The 23,947-nt window shown below is 41.2% G+C and overlaps 1 protein-coding gene across 10 annotated transcripts in view; it reads right to left on the bottom strand.

The window, feature by feature from the left end:
* Positions 1 to 681: 681 nt before the first annotated feature.
* The window catches only part of DOCK10 (dedicator of cytokinesis 10), a 122,022-nt gene continuing 98,756 nt past the window's right edge, over positions 682 to 23,947 (bottom strand). For 6 of the 10 annotated variants that reach the window (XM_032697896.1, XM_032697892.1, XM_032697895.1 and 3 more), the window contains exons 42-57: positions 23,347 to 23,484; positions 21,633 to 21,815; positions 20,997 to 21,107; positions 19,765 to 19,980; positions 19,003 to 19,060; positions 18,574 to 18,672; positions 16,867 to 16,973; positions 16,263 to 16,385; positions 15,217 to 15,330; positions 14,514 to 14,519; positions 9,141 to 9,287; positions 8,454 to 8,664; positions 5,417 to 5,607; positions 4,642 to 4,742; positions 4,161 to 4,299; positions 682 to 1,400 (exon numbers count right to left, since the gene is read on the bottom strand). In XM_032697896.1, coding sequence (XP_032553787.1) covers positions 1,281 to 1,400; positions 4,161 to 4,299; positions 4,642 to 4,742; positions 5,417 to 5,607; positions 8,454 to 8,664; positions 9,141 to 9,287; positions 14,514 to 14,519; positions 15,217 to 15,330; positions 16,263 to 16,385; positions 16,867 to 16,973; positions 18,574 to 18,672; positions 19,003 to 19,060; positions 19,765 to 19,980; positions 20,997 to 21,107; positions 21,633 to 21,815; positions 23,347 to 23,484 — 2,064 coding nt within the window. In that variant the 3' untranslated portion in view covers positions 682 to 1,280. The remainder of the gene's footprint in view (positions 1,401 to 4,160; positions 4,300 to 4,641; positions 4,743 to 5,416; positions 5,608 to 8,453; positions 8,665 to 9,140; positions 9,288 to 14,513; positions 14,520 to 15,216; positions 15,331 to 16,262; positions 16,386 to 16,866; positions 16,974 to 18,573; positions 18,673 to 19,002; positions 19,061 to 19,764; positions 19,981 to 20,996; positions 21,108 to 21,632; positions 21,816 to 23,346; positions 23,485 to 23,947) is intronic. The other 4 variants (XM_032697894.1, XM_032697902.1, XM_032697899.1 and 1 more) reach the window with 3 other exon arrangements.

Raw genomic sequence — 23,947 nt, 5'->3', positions numbered from 1 at the left:
ATGGGAAGAGACAGGAGGGCAGAATGAGGAAATGCAGCAGAAAAATCCTCCTGATAACCCCAGGTCGAAAGACATAGTGCAGACCTCTGCCCTGAACAAATATTTGTGAACCTGTGGAGGCCTCTGGGGAGTCCCCAGAGTTTCTCCAGGGAAAATGAGCTAAACCAGCTTAACAGAATCATGGGGACTGCATGCATAGGAAAGAGGAATCCCAACACATAGGCACAATGAGCAGGGATCCCTGAAAGCAGGGATTTTCTATGAATGAACATGAAAGAGTGTGGGAACACAGATTAAAGGGAACTCCTAAGAGCTACCAGAACTGCTCCACCTCATCCCAACATGATGCAGAAACCAAAACAAACATCTCACTAGAGGCACATGGTTTCCCAAAGTGCTCTGAGCAAAATCTGGGACTACAAACTTCAAAGGAAAATCAGCGTTTTCTTGGCCTCAAGCAGGAGAACCACACTGAGGCCGTTTCCCAGGGTGGGCTCAGTCTGGGGCTGTGGAGAGAATGTGAAGCCATGCTCTGGAGATGGTCATAAGTGTCCCTATCAGCATGCACAACACAATAGACAGCAGGGATGCAGAAAGCATCCTGATCTCCACTGCTCTGGAAAGTACTGACATGGGAATCAACGAATGCAGAGATCTTCAAAGAAAAAATTTTATGGACGCTTTTATACACATACACAAATATTTTAATATAATGGTAACTGAAATGTTATCCATATTCTTAGTACTGTCATAATTAACTAAAAAGATATTTTTTAAATTTTGTAAAAATGACATATTTTACACATCTTCTATTTACAATTGCAATATACTTAAATGTTATAAAACATCCACTCTGACCTTTAAAATATATGTATACTAGGACTTAGTATTAGATATATTATAATTTATAGCAAACTTAGGGTTTGCTGAGTACCTATCTGTTCAATGGGAATTCTGTAATCAGCCTGGCTTAATAAAGGCTTCTCAAAACCAAAAAGTGACAACAACATAAAAAAAAGATAGGGAATGTGCAAATATTGGGGCAGGCAATAAAATAAAAAAAAATTCTCAAGCTTGCATTTTTAAAAATAACACCGTGAAGACTTCCAATAAGTTAAAATCTTAACCCACAAATCCTTCTCCTGGTATTGTCCATGATCAACTTAATTTTCAGTACTATTAATCTAAAAGGAAAAAAAAAAAATACCCAAACAACAAAGAACAAACCCCAACCCTGCCACCCCAGATCTTCCTGAGGCCGTATGTTCCCCGCGCCGCAGTCAAGCATCAGGATTTGCTGGAGTGGTTGCTGCTGGCAGAGATGAGCTGACTCTATGGATGACTCGTGAATACGTGCGCTCCATCCCTTGATGTTTTGTTGAGTCCTCCTTGTATGCAATCTTTTCATAAAAAAGGGGGGAAAAAAAAGCAACTGTGAGAGAGATCTGAATAGCCCGGTGTCTGAAGTGCCCATTGTCTAACCAAGGATTTCCCACTTTTTATTTATTACACAGTGATGCCAAGGATCTGACAGAGGAAAAGGACTTTTGCCCAGTAAATGGAGCCTGCAGTGACAGGGATGACATTCTCATTGTTGGGGGTAAAAATGGGACCAGGCTGAGGTGACTGGCTTCTGCCAAGTGGTGCTTTGTGGGGCTCCCTGAACTGCTTTACTCTCACAACTCTCATACAAACAGAACTGAGAAGTCACCTACATTTTGCAAACTCACACACAGCATCAACAGTGGAAGAGAAACCTCTCCCCTTCACAAAGCTCCGGGCGTAACCTTATGCCATCAACCCCCAGCTATCCCTGGGGCAGGGCTGTGGGTCAATACCACAGTTATTACTTGGGCAGACACGACCACTCAGCTTCAGTGCCTGAGACAGCAGCGTGGGCAGCTTTTGCATTAGGAGGCTCTTGTTGAGCTGCCCCACTGGCCTCCCCAAAGCTCACAACTAGGATCCTAAAGAACAGGCCTCTCAACACTGCTCATGGACAACACATCACACATATACAGCAGCACTCTTTTTTTTTTTTTGTAACTCCCTGAGCAAGGGAGTCATTAGACATGAAACTAAACAAACACACCCGGTAGAAAAACCAGCAAGTGAGGAAAGTACATGACATTAAAAGAAAAAAAATAGATGTAAGAAAAATGAACATACCACTTTTGGCTATAGTATTGAGGGAAATGTTAGACAGGGAAGAAGAGAAGCTGTATAAGCAAGGACCATGACAGAGCTGTCAGAAAAGAAAAACAAAAGAAAACAAAAAAAGAGAAAAACATATGGTGATGAGAGTCACTGTCTGTAGGTGAGAAACAAAGCTCTCTTGAGTATGACAATGGGAAAGATGGCAAATAGTTCTGCTGTAAAGCAAACAGCACAGTTGCAAGAGAGCCTCAAGCTTTCCAATTGCGAGATAAATATTTCAACCACAGTTTATAGCATGTGATTTCTCTGAGGCAATGCTCAGCTCAGAAATAGGAAGTTCACGTGCTCAGTGTAAGAGCAGTAGAGTTTTCCCAACAAGCCATGCTGCCACAAAAACTGGGCTGGCACTTCTAAGGCTTCCCCACAGGACTGCAAGTGGTTTTCAGTGTGGACTTTCAAATTCAGATGATTTTGGTAAAACAGATGACAATTTTGACTTTTGATGGATGAACTCTTAACTTTGCACATTAGCATTGTTTTGTGCAAGTAATTTTGTATCATATAGTATTTTCATTTACGTGAAGAAAGCTCAGAGCTCACTGATATAAATACAAGTATAAGCATTTAATAGAACTCCCCAAATGTTTTATGAATGCTGAAACTCATGGGCTGCTCATGCCTCGTTTGAGTTGAACATTCATCTTCCATTCTTGTGGTGAACAGTAGCTCACACAGGACATATGGTACTGCCTCTGCACACTGACTGGATGACCAAAATAACTTCCATGGGAGAGGCGTGAACATTGAGCAACAAATAACATCCTTAATACTTACACACTTAATATAGCAGCGATAAATATTAGTTATGATAAAATCACTAGAATGCTTGAGGTTCACAAATCTTTATACACCTAAACAAGAAGGGAACACAACTCCCAGAACAGTAACCACCACTGAGCTCGACCCCCACCTGGCACACACCAAACCTCCAAGAAATTACAAGCTGCCCACCCAGTGAAAAACTTGCTCAGTTCCACAGTAAGTACAACAATAGGTGAAAAATTCAGATCAATCCTTATTATCCTCATATGTGAAGATGAATAATACAGCATTGTATAATGGGGTGCCAGTTAAGTGCCAATTAAGACACTTCTGTGAGATGCCACCACTGATACCAGTGGCTAAACCAAGTAACTCTACACATACAGTGCTTATGGATGCTGCAGGCACCTGGAAATGCAGCATAACTGCTAGAGAGGAACTATTTCTTAGATGCAATCTAAGGTGGCCTACATATAAGTATGCAGAGATATAATTAAGCACTGTTTAATTTGCACTTTAGTATGCAGGATCACTCAATATTTCATAAAACCAAAAAAACATAATGAAAAAAAATCTGCCTAGACACAGCAGTACAATAGCTGCAAGTGTGCACTGGAGTCCAGTTCAGAATTTTGGGATACACTTTATATAAAGTAGCCATGTGTGCTCATCCTTCTGCAGCCGCTAACAGCTGAAATACGTGGCATCTATTTTGAAAGTGTACTCAAATATAAAAAAAATTTAAAAATTAACTTTCTTTGAAAGTTGAATATAAATAGAAACTATAAAGATACCTCCTCCAGCTATAAGCTACATCTTAAGAGCAATTTACTGTTTCAAATACATCACAGGACAAAGCAAGCAAAGCATAAAACACTAGTTTAAACTGACTATCTTTCTATGCCTCTCAACCTCAGTCAGCATTTAGGCCCATGAACATTCAGCTTTTCAATATGTAGCAATACAGGCAGTAGACAGATCTTTGTTGATCAGATTCATTATATATAATATACCTGGACTTAAAAAAAGAGAGAGAGGAAGAAACAAACAAACAAAAGAGTAAACTGTTTTCTCAGTGACTGCTGCATTGTAGTATTTCACTCTACAGCTTCCTTTGTCACTAGAAGACACAATCAGCCACCCTCGTTCAGCCCAACCAGCACCAAAACAGATGATCTGACCTGTTCATTCATAACTACAGAGAGCTCGCTGAGCATGTCCTTATAATGAGACTTCATCTCTCCCTGATACTCAAATTGGTCCTCCTTAATAAGGCGCTCGTTGACATCAAGAGCATGTCCACATGCTTCAGCAAATTGCCTACAAGTACAAAAACACAAAAAACAAGCATACAAATTTTGTAATAATAAAAAAACTATCATCTATATCTATATAGACACAGTACCGCATCTCTTCTCTCCCTTGCAAATTATACCTTGTTGGAAGTGAATTTCAGAACTCAATCTCAGATTCAGAGGAACGTAGGCTCCAAGGATAGCCCAAAACTTAATGTTTTCTTAGGAATGATTTGTAAGATAGGGTAAATGCAGATGTAAATTAGGCTGGTTCAATTCAGCCTAATTTTTTGTGCCAATCTACTCATGCTATGTAGAGCATACTATGTGCTATGCAGGGGGTGAAAAGCCTAAAATTAACGTTTACCTGAAGATTTCCTTCAGAAGCTTAACTTGATTATCAGGATATCTCTTAGCATTTGTCTCTTCAAGAAAAGCTCGAGCATAAGCCATTGGTCCAGCATTTACCTGGGGGAAAAATACACAGCTTAGGTACGGGCAACAAGCCATTCCATTGTCATTTCTCTTGTGTTCCAAGGCTTGGGGACCGGCCTCAGGCAACCAAGCCTGTGAGAAGAATATCACCTCACTCCTCTTGTAACCTGGATGGAAGCTGAAGAGTTTTGCTGAAGAAAAGGGAGCTGGTCAACCTCATATAAGCTGTAGATCCCTGCTGGCCTTTGTAAGTCCCCAGCTAGTTAACCATCTAGACAGCTACAGATTTGTTGGAAGACATTTTAATGAGGGTACCTGAAATACATGTACCTCTCCCCAGTCCCAGCTTTCCTAAACTGAAAATGACACAGCCAATCTGAACAAAATTCCCATTAAAGAATCTGCAAGCTTGGCTGTGTATTGGGCTGTGTTCTCAAGTGACATATGATGGTCTTTTTAGAAAGGTCTTAACATTTATTTAAAGAAGACTTGACTGAAATAGTTATATTTGCACATATATCCAGCAGTGATCTACACCAGTGGAAAGCTTTCCATTCGCTTAGAGCAGGATGTAACAGCACTGGAATACAAGATATGACCAAATATATGAAACAGACAAAATGTATCTGAAATTATAATAATCAGCATAAAATTTTAAGTAAAAGCATTGAAAAAAAAGGAGAAAAAAGAAAGCAAATTGTCCTTACCTTGACACTGACACTTCCTTGGAGCTTGAGCTGCAGTCGGATCATGTCCACTTCTTCCATTGTGCAAAGCTGGTTGAGCTCTGAGACCTTTTTGGACATCTCATCAATTGCCACTTCGATAGGGTTCAGCTCTGTGCTGGTTTGGCTTATGACTTGAATGCGCTTCTTCACGTAAGGAAACAAGTGACTGGCTACTCAAAGGAAAGAAATGTATCAGAGAATTCTCCCAACAAGAGAGCATTTAAGAAAGCAAAACAATGAAGTCAAATGATTAACTTTTGACTTTGCCAAACTCTTCATCAATCCATAAAAAGTAAGTTTTAAACAACAAATGAGTGGAACTGACACAGCAGGTCCAAATTGAATTCTGATGTACATGGTGCTGGAAGAGCATTTCCTTTTGAATTCACTGATGTTTGCTACCAAGCTCTGTCACAAAGCAGGTGGCAAAAGGTTCTCACTGCTGAGACTGTATCCACAAATTTCTTCTTCTGAGCTAAAGGACCAAATTATAAGCCCATACAGAACTTCAAACAGCTCAAAACATCCCATTAAACATGTTTCAAGTTAGAGGCAGGAGTCTCTAGTTTGGCCTAACTGGTTTTCACTCACTGTGCTGGTGTTTGCTGGGATAGTTAATTTTCTTCAGAGTAGCTGGTACTGGGATGTGTTTTGGATTTGTGTTGGAAACAGTGTTGATAACACCGGGATATTTTGGTCATTGCTGAGCAGGCCTTACACAATGCCAAGGACTTCTCTGCTCCTCACACCGTTCCACCAGCAAGTGGAGTAGGGGTACACAAGGAATTGGGACGGGACACAGCCAGAACAGCTGACCCCACCTTACTAAAAGGATATTCCAGACCATATGGGATCATGTTCAGCATATGAAGCTGGAGGAAGGAGGAGGAAAGGAAAGAGACATTTGGAGTGACAGCATTTGTCTTCCCAAGTCACTGTTACACGTGATGGAACCCGGCTGTCCTGGGGATGGCTGAACACCTACCTGCCCACGGGAAGCGTGAATGAATCCCTGGTTTTGCTTTGCTTGCGTGCACGGCTTTTCTGTACCTATTAAACTGTCTTTATCTCAAGCCATGAGTTTTTTCACTTTTACATTTCTGATTCTCCCCCGTCCCACCAGAGGACACTGAGTCAGTGGCTGCGTGGGCCGTACCTGCAGGCTGAAGTTAAACCATGACACTCACCCACAGATGAATTACTACTAAAACATCATCCTTAAAGTAGCAAGGAGTTACCTTTGATATTAACCCTAAATACTTCTGCAAGAGCTGAGAGAGGAATTATTAAACTTTAAAATTCTTTACTTCCATTCAAAGCCTTTCAATGGATCTCAGAGTTTGGCACAGGTACCATTGTGGCACATTAAGTCTAATCTAAGCTAATACTCTGTCCTGATCACCCTACATGCCTTGGAAGGCCTCTCAAACTCCACGTATATCCTTCTCCAGTTAGCATCTGCTTTCAGTCAGCTCAGACCTAAATGAGCTCCAGTCTACAGGGTGGCTGTCTCATTGGAGAGCAGGAAACTCAGGACTTCCAGAGCTGGAAGCACAAGTCACAGCCAGGCATGGCAGAGAGCCTGTGAACCAAAGACCTCAGCCAGACTGCACTTGCCCTCTGCCCAGCAGGCTCTGGAGCAGAGATGCTGTGCAGGCTCTGTTCCAGCCACTCAAGCACAATTATGTTCCATTGCTCCTCCAGTCATACCGGTAAGCCTCACTTCTCAAACTAAAAGCACATAAGTTTACTTAGGAAGCAAGTGAAAATAACATGATTTTATCAAACAGGAGTGGGGGAAAAAAAAGAAAAAGGAAAGAAAAGAAAAGGATGTTTCCTTTAGAGAAAAGCACTGAGGCGAGCCAGAGGGAAAAGCAGGGGAGAAGCAGAGGTCATCAAATTCCTGCTTAATGCCAAAGATGGAGCCAGGCTGAGAGTAGTAGGAGCTGATGACAGCATGTAATAACCCAGGGAAAATAATCTGCTGGAAGAACAACCCTCTCTGTTTTTGCCAGACAGACCATAACAGCTGCACTTTCAAGTCAGTGCAACTACCTGTTTCAATATAGATCTCAAAACACCTACTGCTACTCAAGCACTTAAAAAACCCCCACACAAGCTATTCCTCCTTTCTTCTTCTTACAAGCAAAACTGTGTCATGTAACAAGACAGCTTCAGACATCAGTACCTCTTCCTTGACTTGCCAGAACAAAACTTTTAGGTGACTATGCCTGCACTGTAAGCAGTTTTTTTCACTTTGTCCTTTGGGGGAAGCAGATGCACTGAAGTCAGTGGGGAACTGGATTTTCTGTTGCTTGGGAGCCTTTGCTGTGAACATCAGCCTCTCTGCCCACGGCTGCCCATGAGAACAATGCCTCCACCTCAGACAGTTTCTCTTACATCAAAATTCAGGCATGTCAAGTTTCAGTAGTAGTCTCAAGAAAGGTGCTTCTTTAAAAAGAGATTTCAATCATGATAAGAAACTAAAAATATTCAGTTTAATATGACTCAGTAAGAGCAGGCATATCTAGTGCTCCTCACATTCATGTCTTAAAACACGATTGAAATCTTACATCTCACTTAAAAAAAATTCTATATAATGTATCTTACTCCCATTTTGAACAAAAAATTCTATCTGCTAAGTTTTACTCTTCTTAGCAGAACAGCCACCCTACTTGTCTTTTCCTTTGACTCGTTTATTATTAAAAGAACAGTGGTTCTGAGTGGTAAGCTGCCTCCAGCAGAACCACTCCCAAATTACATCACTGCAAGAACAGTTAAGATGCCAATTATAAGGGAAAATAAGGCAGCTGATGACTCCACAAATGATAATAGCTTTCCCTAGGACGGTCAGCAGGTCTGTAAGAAAGCAGATTGCCAACACTGGAAGGATGACTTATCATCCTGTACCACACGCTGTGCCCACTGACTGCAGAACACCTGGCACTCGACATGCACTGCTGGGCTTAGCTGGGAAAGGTGTGATGGGAGGCAGGGAGCAGCCAAGTGAACGTACTTGTCAGGATTGTGCGCCTCTTGCACTGCTCCTCCACCCCCCCGTGCTTCTTCCCCGACAGCGTGAACGGCGTCTCGAACACGAAGCGGTTGATGTTGTGGTGCATTTCGAAGTCGGTCTTTCGATCTTCGGCTTCTTTCTCTTCAAAGAAAGGTGTGACGTACGTCACCTGGATGTAGGCATATTTTGGATCCAGGTCTTTGGGGTTGACCTGTGTAAAGGTGGCAAACATAATAATGTTCAGTGTGATGAGCTTCCAGTGCATCCGTTACATTGCTGATGCTTTTATCTATCATAGCTATACTGGTAAAAACTGAGACCTCCAAATGTAATATTTAGATCACAGATGAATACAAAGCTATTTAACCAAGAGGCCCCGAAGAACAGTGGAACCTTTGAATACAGCTGTTGACAAAAGTGGATTAAAGCTAAATGAGACAGAAAAAACCCAGCTTCTGCATTGCAGCAAACATCTGGCTGCTCATCTCCTACTGACTGGGAAGCCCTGCTATAACCCTGTCATTTCCATATAGCACCTGCCATGCTGTAAGGTTATTTTGGTCATCAAGCTAGCTCATAGTACTTTACACATACACTCAGTTGACATTCATTCTAAACACAGCTCTCAAAATCTGAACCATCAATACTCAGTTCTCTCCCTCGTGCAAAACTTCATGTCTTCCATACCTTGTTGGAATCCTGGATGATCTTCACATTATCTATTCCAAACTTGTCTGCATAAAGTTTCATCAGCCTTTGAGAGATCTCAGACAAGCCTGTTAATTTGGGTTCTTTATAGATATACTCTTTACCTTCCTCTTCTTCAAAAAAACCCTGTTTGGAAAGAAATGGAAGGATACAGTGAACACAACAGGCAGGGCAAAGCTTAAACAAGGTGCTTACATGAGGAATCAAGGTTGCCTGTATACCCACCAGAGCATCCAGTAGGCCACTTCCAGCACCTAAATTAAAAGCTTACCTCTCTCCAGTCCTAGCAGACACATACCCAGAGGTCTGCATTTATACTGGTCTGCAGCCTCCAAAGTTACCCAGGAAATAACTCCTACACGTTTATTCATGTAAGAGACCGAGCTGCTTAAAGAGTAAAGGGCTTTCTTGAGAATGCTGATGTGTATGTGATGACAAAACCCTCATGGATCAAAACTGGACATTAAAAATTCTTTAAATTGGAATAATTTGGTTAAAAATTAACTATCTGAGAAGCACTGGTGCTAACAGCACATGAGTATAATAGCTCTCTGTTGGATGCTGAGCCCAGCTGGGGTGTGTGCAGCATGACACACCCAGCACATCCTGTCTGGGAGCCACGTGTGCAGGCAAAGGCTGGGCACTGCTGCCTGTGGCCATGGCATGGGGAGCAACTGGGAACTGGTCTGCATCTCTTCAGGACAGCTGAAGAGGAACTCTGGTGGCATCTTGAAAGGTCATATAGAATTGCAGCATTTTCAGAGACAATTAGTAAATTATTTACATTTCAAAAGAAAAAGAAAAGCAAAAAAGACTCACAGACTGTGCTCCTTTGCAAAAAAAAAAGTTCAGTCTTGTTAAGGTCATTACTTAATACACTGGATGGACTTGGCAGAGCTTTAATAAAAAGCTCAATCAACGTGCTGAACAAGAACCTGCCAGGCTTCAGAAAAACTTTACACAGCATTGCATCCCCTGCAGGTGAGACATTCAACTGCTACATGATGGACATGTACATCAACACCCTGGGAGAAGCTCTCCCAGCTGAGCAGAAAGCAGCAGGTGCCCCATTAACAAGGACTGGATTTATCCCAATGCCATGAGCTGCACCAGCCCTCCTCCTAGGATTTCATATGCTGCTGCTGAAATCTGGCTGTGTACCACTGCAGCTGCACTCAAAGCCTCCTCCTTTCACCTTAATGCAAAGTGACCCAGACAAAAACACCCAAAGCTGCAGGGATAAGTGGAAAGGCAGATTGCATTAATGATGTCAGACCCAAGGCCCTTTAAACTTAACATGATGTGGCTTGGACAGCTACTTCTACAATATACCTGGCAAACTGCCATCTGTTAAAAAACAGAGAATGAGAAATTAATGAAGTCAAGAGATACCTCCAAAATCTCTCTGGAAGGTAGTCATGCAAAATCCACCCATTTCATGTTGCAGTGTATTTCAACTTTGGCCACTAAAATTATTGACTATGTTCACAAAATTATTCACTATGTTCACAAAAATATATTGAATTAAAAAAAAATAGCTGTAAATTTCAATGCTTGTTGAACCCCACCCCTCAACTTTATTTCAATAGGGATTAACAAATAAGTGTATCTGTGGCTTCTCCTCCAGGGAGGATGAGGGGCAATAAAAGGCCAGTGCCAAGAGCACTGTGGGCATTACTGGAAACCAATGACTAATTGCAACAGCAGCTCATCTGACAGTATCTTAATCAGTCTCACAGTGACCTTTTAACATTGCAGAACTTTTAACAACATTATCAATTAAACTCCATAGGCATACGAAGAACTTCACAGGTAATTACAGAACAAATCTCAAGCTCCAAAGCTGACACCCTATAAACATCTACTGAGCTGGGCAGGCAATTAACTTTCTATTGATTTCACTGAGAAAAGATCTGCAGGATCATAATCTGGTTTCTCATCTTGTTTCCACCCAAGCAAAACTGCTTTATGTGGGAAAACCTCATTAGTTCAATACAACCATACTTAAACACTCTACTCAGGACTGTTTCTGTCAAAAGACATCTGTTTTCTTTTAGCATTCAGTGTTTTCAACAAAAACCCTCATGTTTTCCAAATTAATCACATAGCAAGCTAGAATATAGTTTGTGCTCTTAAACTCTGATTCAGTCTATGTTTGCATGCTGGAACACAATGTTTATATGTAAGTGCCAAATCTCTGTGCTGATGCTTCATGGCACACTAAGATGATATCTGTGTTAATAGTTCTACTTAAAAAAAAAATACCTGAAAACAAACATCTAACAGATTTAGTCTTATCTCTAATGGAAGAGACATCATTTGAGTACATATTCCCTACAGTATTTTGGCTGACAAGTGACAGGCAGAAGTTAATTGTGAGCTATAAATAATCACGTCTGCCATATGCTATATGTCTGGCAAAGACTATTGAAAGTAAGATTAAATACTTTTCAGAAGCCAAATATCCTCCAATTTCAGGATTTCAAAATATTAAGCAGCTAAGGTTACATTATCGATGCATATCCCTGGATTATTTTCACACTGGCTGGTTTTGCCCTACAAGGACAGCGCAGCCTTATAGATGAAAATTGTTACAGCTGAAGGTAATGGAAGGGAGATGACCTCCTGGACAGTAGGTTATTGGTTTCCACTGTGCTCTGATTTCCAGGGAGGCAAGCTGTGACCCAGGGCTACCACTGTGGGAGCTCTGAAAAGGCTCTTCTTCCTCCCCATACACCCCTAGACACAGCCCTTGGTGCTCACAGTAAATCGGACTCTTCTCTGCCCTTTGCTGGAAGAACACACACCATCCCCAGAGCTGACATGCTGAGGAAAAGCCTTCTGCTTTACCTGCCAACAGTTAGCATCTAATGGATCCTTCCCTGTCTATGTCAGCTGAGCGCCTCCTCCCACGGTAAGTGAGCATGTTGCCTTCCTTGGTAAGGGAAGCTACAGCTGTTCTATCACTTTTGGAAAATGGGACACATCATCTGCTCTTCAGACATACACCTGCAGTTCAGCTTAACACTATGAAACTCTGCCCTCCCAACTTCTACAGCTTCTTGCACACACAGGAGAACAAAGGCTCAGCTCTACCTTAACCTAACACTGCTCTGAAAAACAAGTCTTGAGTGGCTTCGCTTATCAACACAATAAATTCTCAGCTCTTCAGTATATTTAACAGAATTTTTTTTTTTTGGCTTTTAATTCAAGAAAGATACTGACTTCTCAAATACTCATCTGTGAATAAAATCATATGTGCTGGCTAGTGTGGTCACTTGGGGGTGCAATCAGATGCTGTCACCAAAGGCCCTTAACAGACTTCACAGCCTAAACCAGCAGCTGCCATGAGATCCAGCTTTCTGAACTGGCCAATAAAGCTTGCTGATGAAAACAGTCAACTGCATCCTCCTTGAGGACCACATTAATTCAAACCATCCTTGTGCAGGGTCCCTGCAGCAACAGCAATGCAGCAATGTCTCTGCCTTTGCATGAAGAGTGGTTTTCAGGTACAGTTGCAGGTCTTTTTCTACTAAGAACCCCCAAAACTCTCCCTGCAAACAGTATTTACGTTATTCGCTTGTCCTTTAATCTGCTTCCTCTGCAGCTTTTGTTTCAGTTAAGGAACAGCAGTGTTCCATTTTTACAAAACGTATGCATGTATATATTTAGTATTGATGCAATTGAAAAAAATGTTTATTGCATAAATGTATATATTTAATAATATTTTTAACGTGAATGCTCTTACATATGTATCTACCCCTGGTTATTTGAAGAATACTGTATGTGTATGACTGAAAAGGAATCTCATACCTGAACACTGAGTTTACTTCTGTGACATTCCTTTTGTAGTGGCCTAAGCAAAGTGATTCATATTGCTTTACATCCATTTAACTCTGTAATACTAGTAAAACCTGCAGCTATTAGCTTTTGGGAGAAAGTGTGCAAAGTCTGCCAGAAGCAGAAAGAAAGGGAATTGCTTTTAGTGTTTTAAATGGATTGGACACTGAGGCTGATCTCAGCATGGAGGCCTGCAATACTCTTGGCAATAGAAGGACCAAAAGACCCCATACCTTTCCACCTGCACAGCCAGAATGGAAGCAAGTGGCACACAGGAAAAAGGGACTGACAGAAATACATAGACAAAACCTTCCAAAGGGAAAAAATATGCAGGCACAACCAGTGTATGGGAACAATCTGTTCCCTCTGTCACTCCTTCCAGGTCAAGCTTCATCTGTAGCTCCCATGTGTGCCATGGTGCTTTGTGTACAGGTAAGCCCTCCTTTATCACCTCTCCACACCCACACCTGTTTATCTTGGTCAATGAGGCACAAGTAACACTGATAGGAATGATCTACCTTTAATTAATTCTGTCACTATAACTCTGCAAGGAGCCATACAGAGCAGTCCCACTTTCTGCCACATAACATCTCTCCTGTAAAGGGCGAGGAGAAAGTTGTGCTTGTTGTATTCAGAGCTCAGTGACTGGGGGGCACCAGGGAACAGACGGAGCAACACACAGCTGTGACAAAGTCATACGCTTTAGAGCAATAAAGCTGTTTAAATGAAGTTGCCCTTGTGGCACTGGCAGCTGGAAAGTCATTGCACTGTAACAGAGACGTTAACCCAGTTCAGCAGAAGTGCTTCAGCTAAATTACCCCCTGGGAGAGCCACTGCCCCCTGGGAAAGCCCTGGCAAGAAGCTGCAAGTAGGAGAGTCACGTTTTCCCCTGTGCTGCTCCCAATTTGGAGGTATAAGGATACTCTGCCCTTCCTAAGGTGCAGCTCACTTTCTACTTGCAATTGGCAAGTCCAGCTTTGCTAATCTGTCTCGAGAGCCAGGAGCCACCACTTCCCTCTGACTCTCCATTTGCTTGCTCCTACAAGGGACCACCAGGATGATGGCTGCAGCCTGCCCAGAGTGCTCCAGTTACCATTGCCATGGATCTCGGACTGACACAACAGCCTTCATCTTTGGAGCTGTTGCACAGGCCAGGAAAGCAGGCTTGCATTCAAACAGCATTAATGCTACTCCAAGATTTTCAACAGAGAAAGAAGGAGTCCAATCCCACTCCCAGTGAAGGTGAGGGAAACTTCCACTGAGATGAGATGATGCAGCATTGAGCCCCACAGTGCACACAAAACATGACAACAGATACAGCTTGGTAATTCAGCTAACTGAACAAACAAAAGTTAGTTTGCAGGATGCAGCAGTGAATGAAACAACATTATTTCATCTGCCATGAACCAAAGAATTGAGAGCACAGGAAAGTTAATGTTAAATAAGAGTACAGGGAAGGATGAAGGATGTGTGAGGAGAATTAAACAAAACATGCAAAAGAACTAGACTTACCACAGCCTTGAATAAGATCAAAAGGAGAAAAGAGCAAATTTCTGCATTAAAATCTAATTAGCAAACAGAATGATTCACATCAATCTGTTGTTTACACATCTTATTATTTTAGAATACAGGAAATTGTATGCTTGCCAAAACCAGGACTTAAAGGAACATGCTGGATTTCTACACCAGTTTGTAGTGGAAGAGAGCACAAAATAATGCTTCAAGGGTGCTGAAGCACAGCAGAGGGAATAAAACTATTCTACAGTACATTGCACAGAAATAAGAGGTGGCCTGGAAGAAGAAGTCAGTCAGAGAGAAACATCTACTACATAGTGCTCTACTTTAAGCTCTATTAGAGGAGAGTGCCATATATAAAAGATGTCTTCTTTGGTTTTGTTTATGTTTTAGTTCGAAAAATCCTGCCCTGCCTCAGTCTCAGTTTTGACTGATGAAGTCAAGAACTAAAGCTGACATACAAGTAACTCTGTTCTCCACTACACCACTCAATCCACAGCAGTGTTTTAGACAGAGGCAACCAAGTGCTCTCTCTCCTGAGTAAAATCCTGCTGGGAAGTCTGACCCACAAGGCAGTTTCTACCCCGTGATTCACTACCAAGTGCTTGCCTGTTTTGGCTTCCCTGAAATATGTCAGGAACAGAAGAACAGGACTGAAACTTGGGAATCTGTGGGTACAAAAGACCACAAGCTGACTTACCTGCCCGTAAAACGCCACACGGTAATATCGCCCAAAGAGACGTTTCTCAGAGTTCACCACTTCTGCAACCTTCAGGTACGAGCGGTGGATGTCGTAGTACAGATCAGACAGCCTCTACATCAGGAGACAGGCAGGGGGAGGGAAGGTGAGAGCATATTTTGGGAAACACCACTACAGCTCTGCACAACCATGGCTTGCCTTAACCAGGTTCCCAAACCTTTGCCAAGATGGCTGTACACGCTAAGGGAATAGTTTAACCTTGTTAGCAGTCACTAAAGATTCATTTCAAGGTTTCTGTCATCTTCTGACCAGTTTTGTGGCATTGGATGCCTTTGGGTACAGGGTCACACAGGAAGAGAACCATCCCACTACCAAGCAGTGGTACAGACCTACTAAGAGGTCAGAGAACCCATGTGTCAGTCGTGCAGGTGAAAGCAAGGTGCCAACAACTCCAATCAGCTCCCAACTCCATGCAAAGATATGCTATCCAAAATTACCACTAAGCTGCATTTTCCTAGGATAGTGAACCCAAATTTCACCTAAGTTAAAATATGAGGACCTGTTTACTCAGCATACACCTTATTGCTACCTACCACTTTGGCTTTCTTTAAATTTAAACCCAGAAAAATCAGTAAATGAGATGTTGATCTGTTTATCCATTACGTACTGAAATTGCCAAGTCAATAAGAAATCGAGAAACTCTGAAACTGTGAAGAGATCAGGCAATTTATCAGCAGTTTCTAAACTTAAAAACAATGCAAATGTGCTCCTGGTTTAAAACCCATGTAAAAAAATCACATCCACTGGCTAAGACAAGAGGTTTGAATTTCTTTTTTTAATTTACTGTTGTATTGATGCTGAAAAGAGAAAGGTAGGATACCAGAGTTTTTTATTTTCTCACAGCACAAAGCATTAAAAGGAGAAATTACAGACAGGAAGAAAGAAAACATTCCTTTTAAAGAAAGCACTCTTTTTTCCCCTAAAAATTTTGATCTGTTCTGTTGCTTTAGGATAATTAAAAAAAACCAAACCAAACACCAACTTACTTTAAAGTCTCTCTGCTTTTCAAAAACAGCAATGATAGGCTTGTTAACCTCAGCAATAAGCTCGTATCTCTCAGACTTCCACAGGTACTCAACACACAGCTCCAGCTGCTCCACAAGAATATTCTGCAATTTCACAGATACAAATAGTTCAATGACTTGACAGCTGGTGGCATTTAATTAATAGCAATGCCACCAAAGCACATAACCAATACTTCATTTTTATTCTGGAACGTCTATGTTAAGGTTTATTGCAATGACACGATGTTTAATCAGTTATTGCTGACCTAGCTTTCTGTAGAAAAAAACCCTGATATAACAGGAACATGAAAATACTTGAATACTTGACATCTCATGCAGAAGAATGGGTTTGCTTTGTGGGCTCTCCCCTGTTCTGACTTCCATCTCTGGTACTTCATGTTCTTGTTAGCTAAACACCAGTCCTGGCTGCTTAATACAACAGCTGTGACATTTCACTCAAAAGCTGTGCACCTTTTAATACTGTGTGAGTACATTCACTGTAGTTTGTTGTAACATGCACAGGCATCTGCTAGAATTAACACTCTCTGTTAATAAGAACAGGTATATAAATGTTAGTGTTGCTGACCTCATTATAGGGAGTATCTTGCATCCCAGAGTCTTCCTTCATAGCACCTTCTTCTTTAATGTTGGGGGTAATGCTCAGAAAAGCAGGCCATCCCATGGAAAATAAGCCTTGAAGGGCAAGTCATAACAAAGTCAATTAATGACTGAATAACCAGAAGAAATTACTGGATGCCATTGAAACAGAGCTGATTTTATTTGACTAGATTAGTTATTTTTTTCACAGCCTAAGTAATGAGAAGCACAAATGAAGCTGACTGAATTTGTGACAGACACTATTATACATTTTATCAATGATATAAATCCATTTGTCCAGGCAAAGGGCAATGATAACATTTTCCTGATGCAATGTTACTCCTCTCTTTGGTTCCTGAGCTGTGCAGTGCTAGCAGTCCTTGCAAAGGAATTATCCTCCCAGGCTGAGGCAACACGATTTGTACTTGTGAAACCTGCACTCTGGGACCTGCACAGTCCCCCAGGATCACCACAGCCCATGGGGACATGGCTGTTCTGGACCAGACTGTGCCTCTGCTGGGCTCAAGCTGCTGGTAGCAGAGGTCATGTCCTGCTCAGGGCCAGCAGGGCTGTCACGGCCCCAGCCAAGAAACTCCCTTTTAGAAAGCTCAGGCTGGTGGCAGAAGCTGCTGATGGGAAGGCTCACAAGGAATCAAACTGAGCTTACATCGAGTATTTGCTAAGCTAAGGCCTTAGTGCAGTGGTTGCAGCAGAAACTACTTGCACAGGCACTGAATGTTACAGATCAGGGGAAGTCTGGCCAACCAGGATTTCACTACTGCTCTCGAACAGAGAAGGTAAATGTGCCAGGGGAGATGATGAACTCCTGGCACAGTTCATGTTCAATCAAAAAGTAAGAAAGTGCTACTATGGCACAATTAAAAAAGCTAACCCACACACACTGAGACAGGAGGCTACATCTCCTCTTTCAAGTTTTGAAAGTGGTTTAATATGACCCAAGTTCTTCACTCCATCTACTGTAATCTGTTATTCAGGCAAAGTATTTTACCACTACTGAACTACCTCAGAAATACTGCTCTTCACAGAAAGCTTCCCTCTAAAAGGATGTATTTTTTTCATCTTGCCCACAGACAAGTCCAAGTGAAAAACTATGGTCTTTCCAAAACTAACAGTTTTCTCTTCCCCAGATATTTGCCCTTGACCCTAGAAATTGCTCATTGAGGAAATTCCTTGTATCTCATGCAGAGAATTACTGTGAAATACACATTTCATAAACCATAGATCCATTGGCATAGAAGCATTAAAAAATATAAGCCTGCACTTTATTTCTCTAATAAGCATCACAGATTTAAAAAACCTTAAGTTACATATGGATAACCAGATATTAATTCCATCCCCCTGCCCTCCCAGCTTTGGATAGCCAAGGAATTGGACATGGATTTGCATGCTAAACACCAACTGATCCAAGAGGGATTTCTCTTGCCAATGAAGAGCAAACTGCTCCCATGCTGAAAAAGCCCATAACCAGAGACATTCTGAGCAATCCATCAAACCAGCCAAAGAACATAAGGAAAGGAACACGTCTCTGACATTACTTGCTTTCTATTACAGCCTTCAACATGCACTAGAAATAGTTTTGCTTTGGTTGGTATTTTTCCAGAGCAGTTGCAGAACAATAGTTTGACTTCCTAGTTATGTTATTTGACCCATAAACAGGCACGGTTAGAGCACTCACTTCCTCCATTGTGAGTTGTTAGTAACACATTACTATCAGAGACTTGACCATCTTCCAGGAGCATACGTGAGGTACAAATCTTTTCCATTTTCCAGTAACCTATGATAGTGTAAGATGGTATTAGTATAGTGCTACTGGTATGTGTTAATACATGCATATGTAATAAAAACAGACTAACAAGTGAAGCATTCTCTTTTAGCACTAGCTTGCCAAACATTTAATTAACCCTCTTTACACAAAACACACACTTTCACTGTTCCGGTGTTAAGACTAGCATTTATGATATATTTTAAAAATAAAATATTTGGGAAGAATTCAAGCTACTTTAAGAATACTTTACATATAAGGAAGGAAAGCAGGACAGCCAAAACTTATTTTGAAAAATAACGTTTATAGATACATAGTTGGCTTTGAATACATTGATCTTACCTTTTCTCTTCAGGTACTCTGCAATGAGAGCAGCAATATGAATATAGCACATAGCAGCCTGCAAGGAGAGACCAGCATACATGGATATGTAAAAGTGCACTGTATGACTTACAGATTACATGTGATACGGAGCACATACTTTCACCACTGCCAGGTCTTGATGCAGAAAAGGGAAGACAAAACTAATCTAACTAAGAAAACAAAGGATTAAATGATGAAATCCTTCTGGAGCGTTAATTTCACTATGTGTCTTATGTAAATACATAGATTTGCTCAAGAAAACCATTAAGATTACTCAATAAATACGATATTCCTAGATTATGCAGTGAAGTTTTGCATCACCTGTTTAGTTTTTGATGAACAGGACAGCACATTATAAACAAAGCTTCTTTTTTATGCCATAGTGGGGGAGAAGAAAATCCTCTATGTAAGTTATTCACTGCTCATAACCCCTGCTACGCTACAGCTGCTGTGCCCATTAGGGTTTAACAGCAGAAATGCCAAAGAAATGCCCACAGCTTTCCCATCAGAGAGTTCCAAGTCTTGCTCAAGCACATCTCAGGTAGTCATGATCAGGTAAACTGGGATGAGCAAATCACATCTCTGGGTGTTTTTCAAACCTGTATTCCTCTAATTTCAAGTATGTGACAGATACTGTATGATTCTCTTAAATGACTGCTGTTGTCTGTCTTTCAAAGCCCTTTTCATCAGAACACCTCAGCCTAAAGACAAATGGATTTCCTATTCATGTATGTACTTTACCTCTGATAAATCTCCATTTCTCGCGTGAATCTTGGCCATGCTTTCAAGCCACGTCCTACGTAATTCAGGTGTGCTAGCATATGAATTTGCTAGGCTGTACTGCAGATCCACAAGCATCTCAGGGTCCTTCTCATGCTCCTTCATCTGAGCTGTGGCCATCAGAACTGTCCTGATGCGTTTGGTCAGATCCTTCACCTCTGCTGGGAAATTAACGTTCTTTGGGAAAGATAAGCAACACATCACTAAAACCATCCAGAGAGTCACACGGAGCACCCCGAATGAGCTAGAGTTCTGCTCATGGAAGACCTTTGTACCTTTCCCTAATTCAGTAGGCTTGGAAGCAGAGTCACAGTTCCACAGAACATACACATTGTACACAAATTCTTGATGTTTTCAGACTTGTTTCCCTCCTTTGCTTTGTTTAAAAGTAAAAACATCCAGAAAAAGTAAGCGAAACTAAATGCTCCCTCCTCTATGTCACACAGAGATGAGCATGCCACAGAAGCAGTGTGACTGACTGCAGTGCTGTGAAATCAAAGCTGGACTTTGAAAACAAATACAATTGTTAACTGCATCTTATTACACAAAGACATCAAATTACTTATGCTAATTATCTACCCATTTGTTTATACTAACTTTATTATTAACCTCAGTGGAGCTACCCTGAAGTCACCTTCAGAGAAGGAACAACACCTCCAGAGTACGAAATTCAAAATGCATGTTGACAAATGTTTGGACAGGAATTGCAAAAATTATAAACCAGAATCTTTTTTCAACAATTTTAGTATAGACAATGATTATAATAGCAGTGGTAACTCATATAAGTGCTAAGTGCCTTTTTCAGGTTGTGCCTGTTTTTGCTACACACTTACTGAAGAAAGGAAAGGGAATGTTTGTAGACTAAAAATTGTTTGTTGACTGCAATTGCATTTCATTAGTCACAATGCAGGACATCTCTGACATCAGGCAAATGAACAAAATAAGCAATAAATAACAAATAATACAATTTTCAAATAAAAATCCTTTTTGTTTGAAGAAAACTATTTTTCAGTTATTAAGCTTCTGAGTCAGAAGCACTTTCATGAATTTCAGACTGCCTGAGAGAGGCACACTATGAATGCATAAATCACTGGCTAATAAGAGCCAGCAATTTTATTCATTGAAACACTTGCTCCTGTGAAACTGTTGACCTTTTCCAAGAGGCAGTGATTGAAAAAAAAAATGTTTCTTACTTTCATCTGCTTGTCTCCATTAGCAAAATTATTTATAATTGCAAGTGAATGTTGAAAACGAGATCCGCCAATCCCCGCATCCGCTATCAGCTGGCTCACTGCTTTGATGAGCTGCACAGGGGGAGCAAACACAGGATGCAATTAGCAAAGAAAATCAGAGTTTCAGAATACTTTTTAACCCCTATTTTAGTATCACTTGATATAGCAGGCTAGTGCACTGTGCTACCTGTCTTAAAAGACAGCATATACAACGGCAAGGACTGTGAATAATCTTTCCAATGTGTGCAACTGCTCACATTTTGCAGAGTAACCGTGTTATTAATGGACTTTACATTTCTGTTCCTGTACTATCAGGATTCTGTTTAGTTTCTTTTTCAGCTCTGCTCTCACTGCTGTAAGCAATGCATGTGAATCAGGAAGAGCCATTTATCTGGTGACATAGCCACATTCGCAGCTGTTGTCTCTCCCTGGACAATGCTGAGCAGCCCAAAAAACACGAGAGAATCCAGTCCAACTTCACACTTGGCAGGAAAATCAAGCTGCCACTGAGAATTGCCTTGCTTCAATGCATAAAAATAATAATGATAAAAACCAGTGCACATCAGTTAAATACCGATGATCTCACACTTTGCTTACCTGTAGATGGGATCTGACTATTGATTTCTGCTTGTTAAATTCAAAGTTCTTTCTCATGAAAAAATAAAGAAGAGCAGATGCTTCTGTCTGAGTCGAACGTGACCTATGGTTACAACACTTCAGGATTTCATAGCAGAGGGAACCACAGAGATCTGCTTGCCCTTGGAAGAATGCTGATGGGAACTATTGAAAAGAAATGTGTGAATATGTTCAGCACTACTCTCAGGCCTTGGTGCAGTTATTCTGAGTTAACAATTTTTTCTGTTAAGCTTGCAGTAAAAACAGCTCTCCCACAGTCATTCACACCAGGGTTTAAACTAAACATAATCCCACGTGCAAATTAAGATTAAGTAAGAGATGCACACAGATTTTCATACAAACACCATATGCCATCAAACTGGCCTCCAGGAAACCCAGACAGCAGCTGGCAGACAGCAAGCACAGCAGCAGAGCAGCCTCTCCACAAGGAATGCAGGATGGCTAACCAGGAAAAGCAGGGGGGGGGAGTTCTGTACTACTGTAAAAGTTGTTCAGGAGAAGGAAAATATTCTTTGAGTAGCAAAGTCAGTGAATTTCCAGAGGTCAAGAGTTTGAACAGCAGGAGGCAACAGAGAGTGAAGGATGGCTTTCCAAGCCATACCTACTTTTATCAACAGGGTGAGTGCAACAGAAGACAGAGTGAGGAGAGGTGAAGGACATTCATACTGGCCACAGATCTAAAGTACTTCCCAAGAGGTTCTGCTGCAGGAACCACAACTGATCACTGTTCCCACAGAACTATGAAGAGAGAATTCAATCCCCTAAGCTATAGGATAAATTTAAAGGGCAATTCTGGATATATATTTATTCTCCCAACGCAGAGAGCTCTTCTGTTCCTAACTGTCTGGTATGTAATTTAAAGCTGTCTGTGGATGGTTTACTTCATGTTTCCCCCATGTCTTCAAGCTGCATTACTAGAAGAAACATGATTTCCTCCTCCTTTCCCCTGAGATACCAACCAGAGTGAGGCCACTGATCTACACTCTTGTGTTTCAAAGGAACATTTAGGAGATGAGGGCAGCCTTCCTTATTCTCTCTTTCCCATAGCAATTGTTATCTGTGTGCTACATTCTGCTTTTTTTAAGAGGATCTCATCTAAGTCTATGACTTGGAAATTGTGCAGCCTTTGCAGTTGGCACCCAGTGCCAAATTGCCCATGATCATTTACATACGTGCAATACAAGCAAAGGAACAGGTTGACACATCAGCATATTTTTGCCCCAAAACTCTTCTGTGTTTAAAACTATGTATTTGTAAAACTGTTTTAGTTTGGATGAACTTTTGGTTAAGTGTATGGAATATTCTCCGGCTAGTTCCTCTGGGGACAGCAGCAGTCATTCACCACTGAATACTGCAAATCAGGTATCTGCCACAAAGACTGTGGACCTGTAGGGTTTCAAGCTGTCTTCCATAAGTGGTAGAGGCAGGAAAGTCAATGATACAGCCAAACACCATCTATCTACATTAAAACTTTCTTAGTAAATTTTTCATTTTCAAAACCAGAACTAATTTTTTCAGCTATTGTAAACCTCTTACTATTAATCAGCAATAAATAAGATCATCTTTGTCAGAAATAAGTATTAATACAGTGAAGTTCAGAACTCTTTCAAAGTACCCAGTTGCCCCCAAGATGTACTTGTTACAGGCACAACTAACAGGATAAAACCATAGTTACCTTGCCCACAAACAGCCGTAGGGCAGCAAAGACATGCTTGAGAGCTGCTGCTGACTGGTTGATTTGCAAAAAGAGCATGTGTGTGTCAAAGACTTTCTTCATCAACACATTCTGGCAATCAGATTGCTGGAGCTGCCTCTGAAAAGTTCACAGACAGGACATTCTGGTTATTAAAGTGAATGAACAGAAGCAGGATCAGCTGGACTTTACATCGGAGTGGTCCCATGGAGATGCTTTTCTCAATGTAAAAATCTCTGCAAATCAGGCTTTTTCAGCTTGCTACAGGCTCTTTCCTTATAGTTCTTCAAGGACAGCACTTTCTATGCCTGTGGTTTGTACACACTGTATTTAAGGGCTGGGTAGCAGACAGGGAACACGAAAATGTAAAAGGACCTGTTTGCTGTATTGTGGCTGTGAGACCTCCAACAAGTCATCTGGGCTTGCTGAAGCAATCTGAGCAGTTTTTAAAGAAGCAGAGGATCTATCTGCTGACTTGAAGAGATATAGATAATAATCAGCTTGGAAATCTGTTGTCAAAAATCTCTGAAATCTAGTGGGATAACCATGAGTCAGAAAAGGTGTTGTATTAGTAGATGCATGA

Source organism: Chiroxiphia lanceolata, chromosome 10 (genome assembly GCF_009829145.1).
Source record: "Chiroxiphia lanceolata isolate bChiLan1 chromosome 10, bChiLan1.pri, whole genome shotgun sequence".
Lineage (NCBI taxonomy): Eukaryota > Metazoa > Chordata > Aves > Passeriformes > Pipridae > Chiroxiphia > Chiroxiphia lanceolata.
The sequence above is the reverse complement of the archived record's forward strand: the minus strand, read 5'-3'. Positions and strand labels throughout refer to the sequence as shown.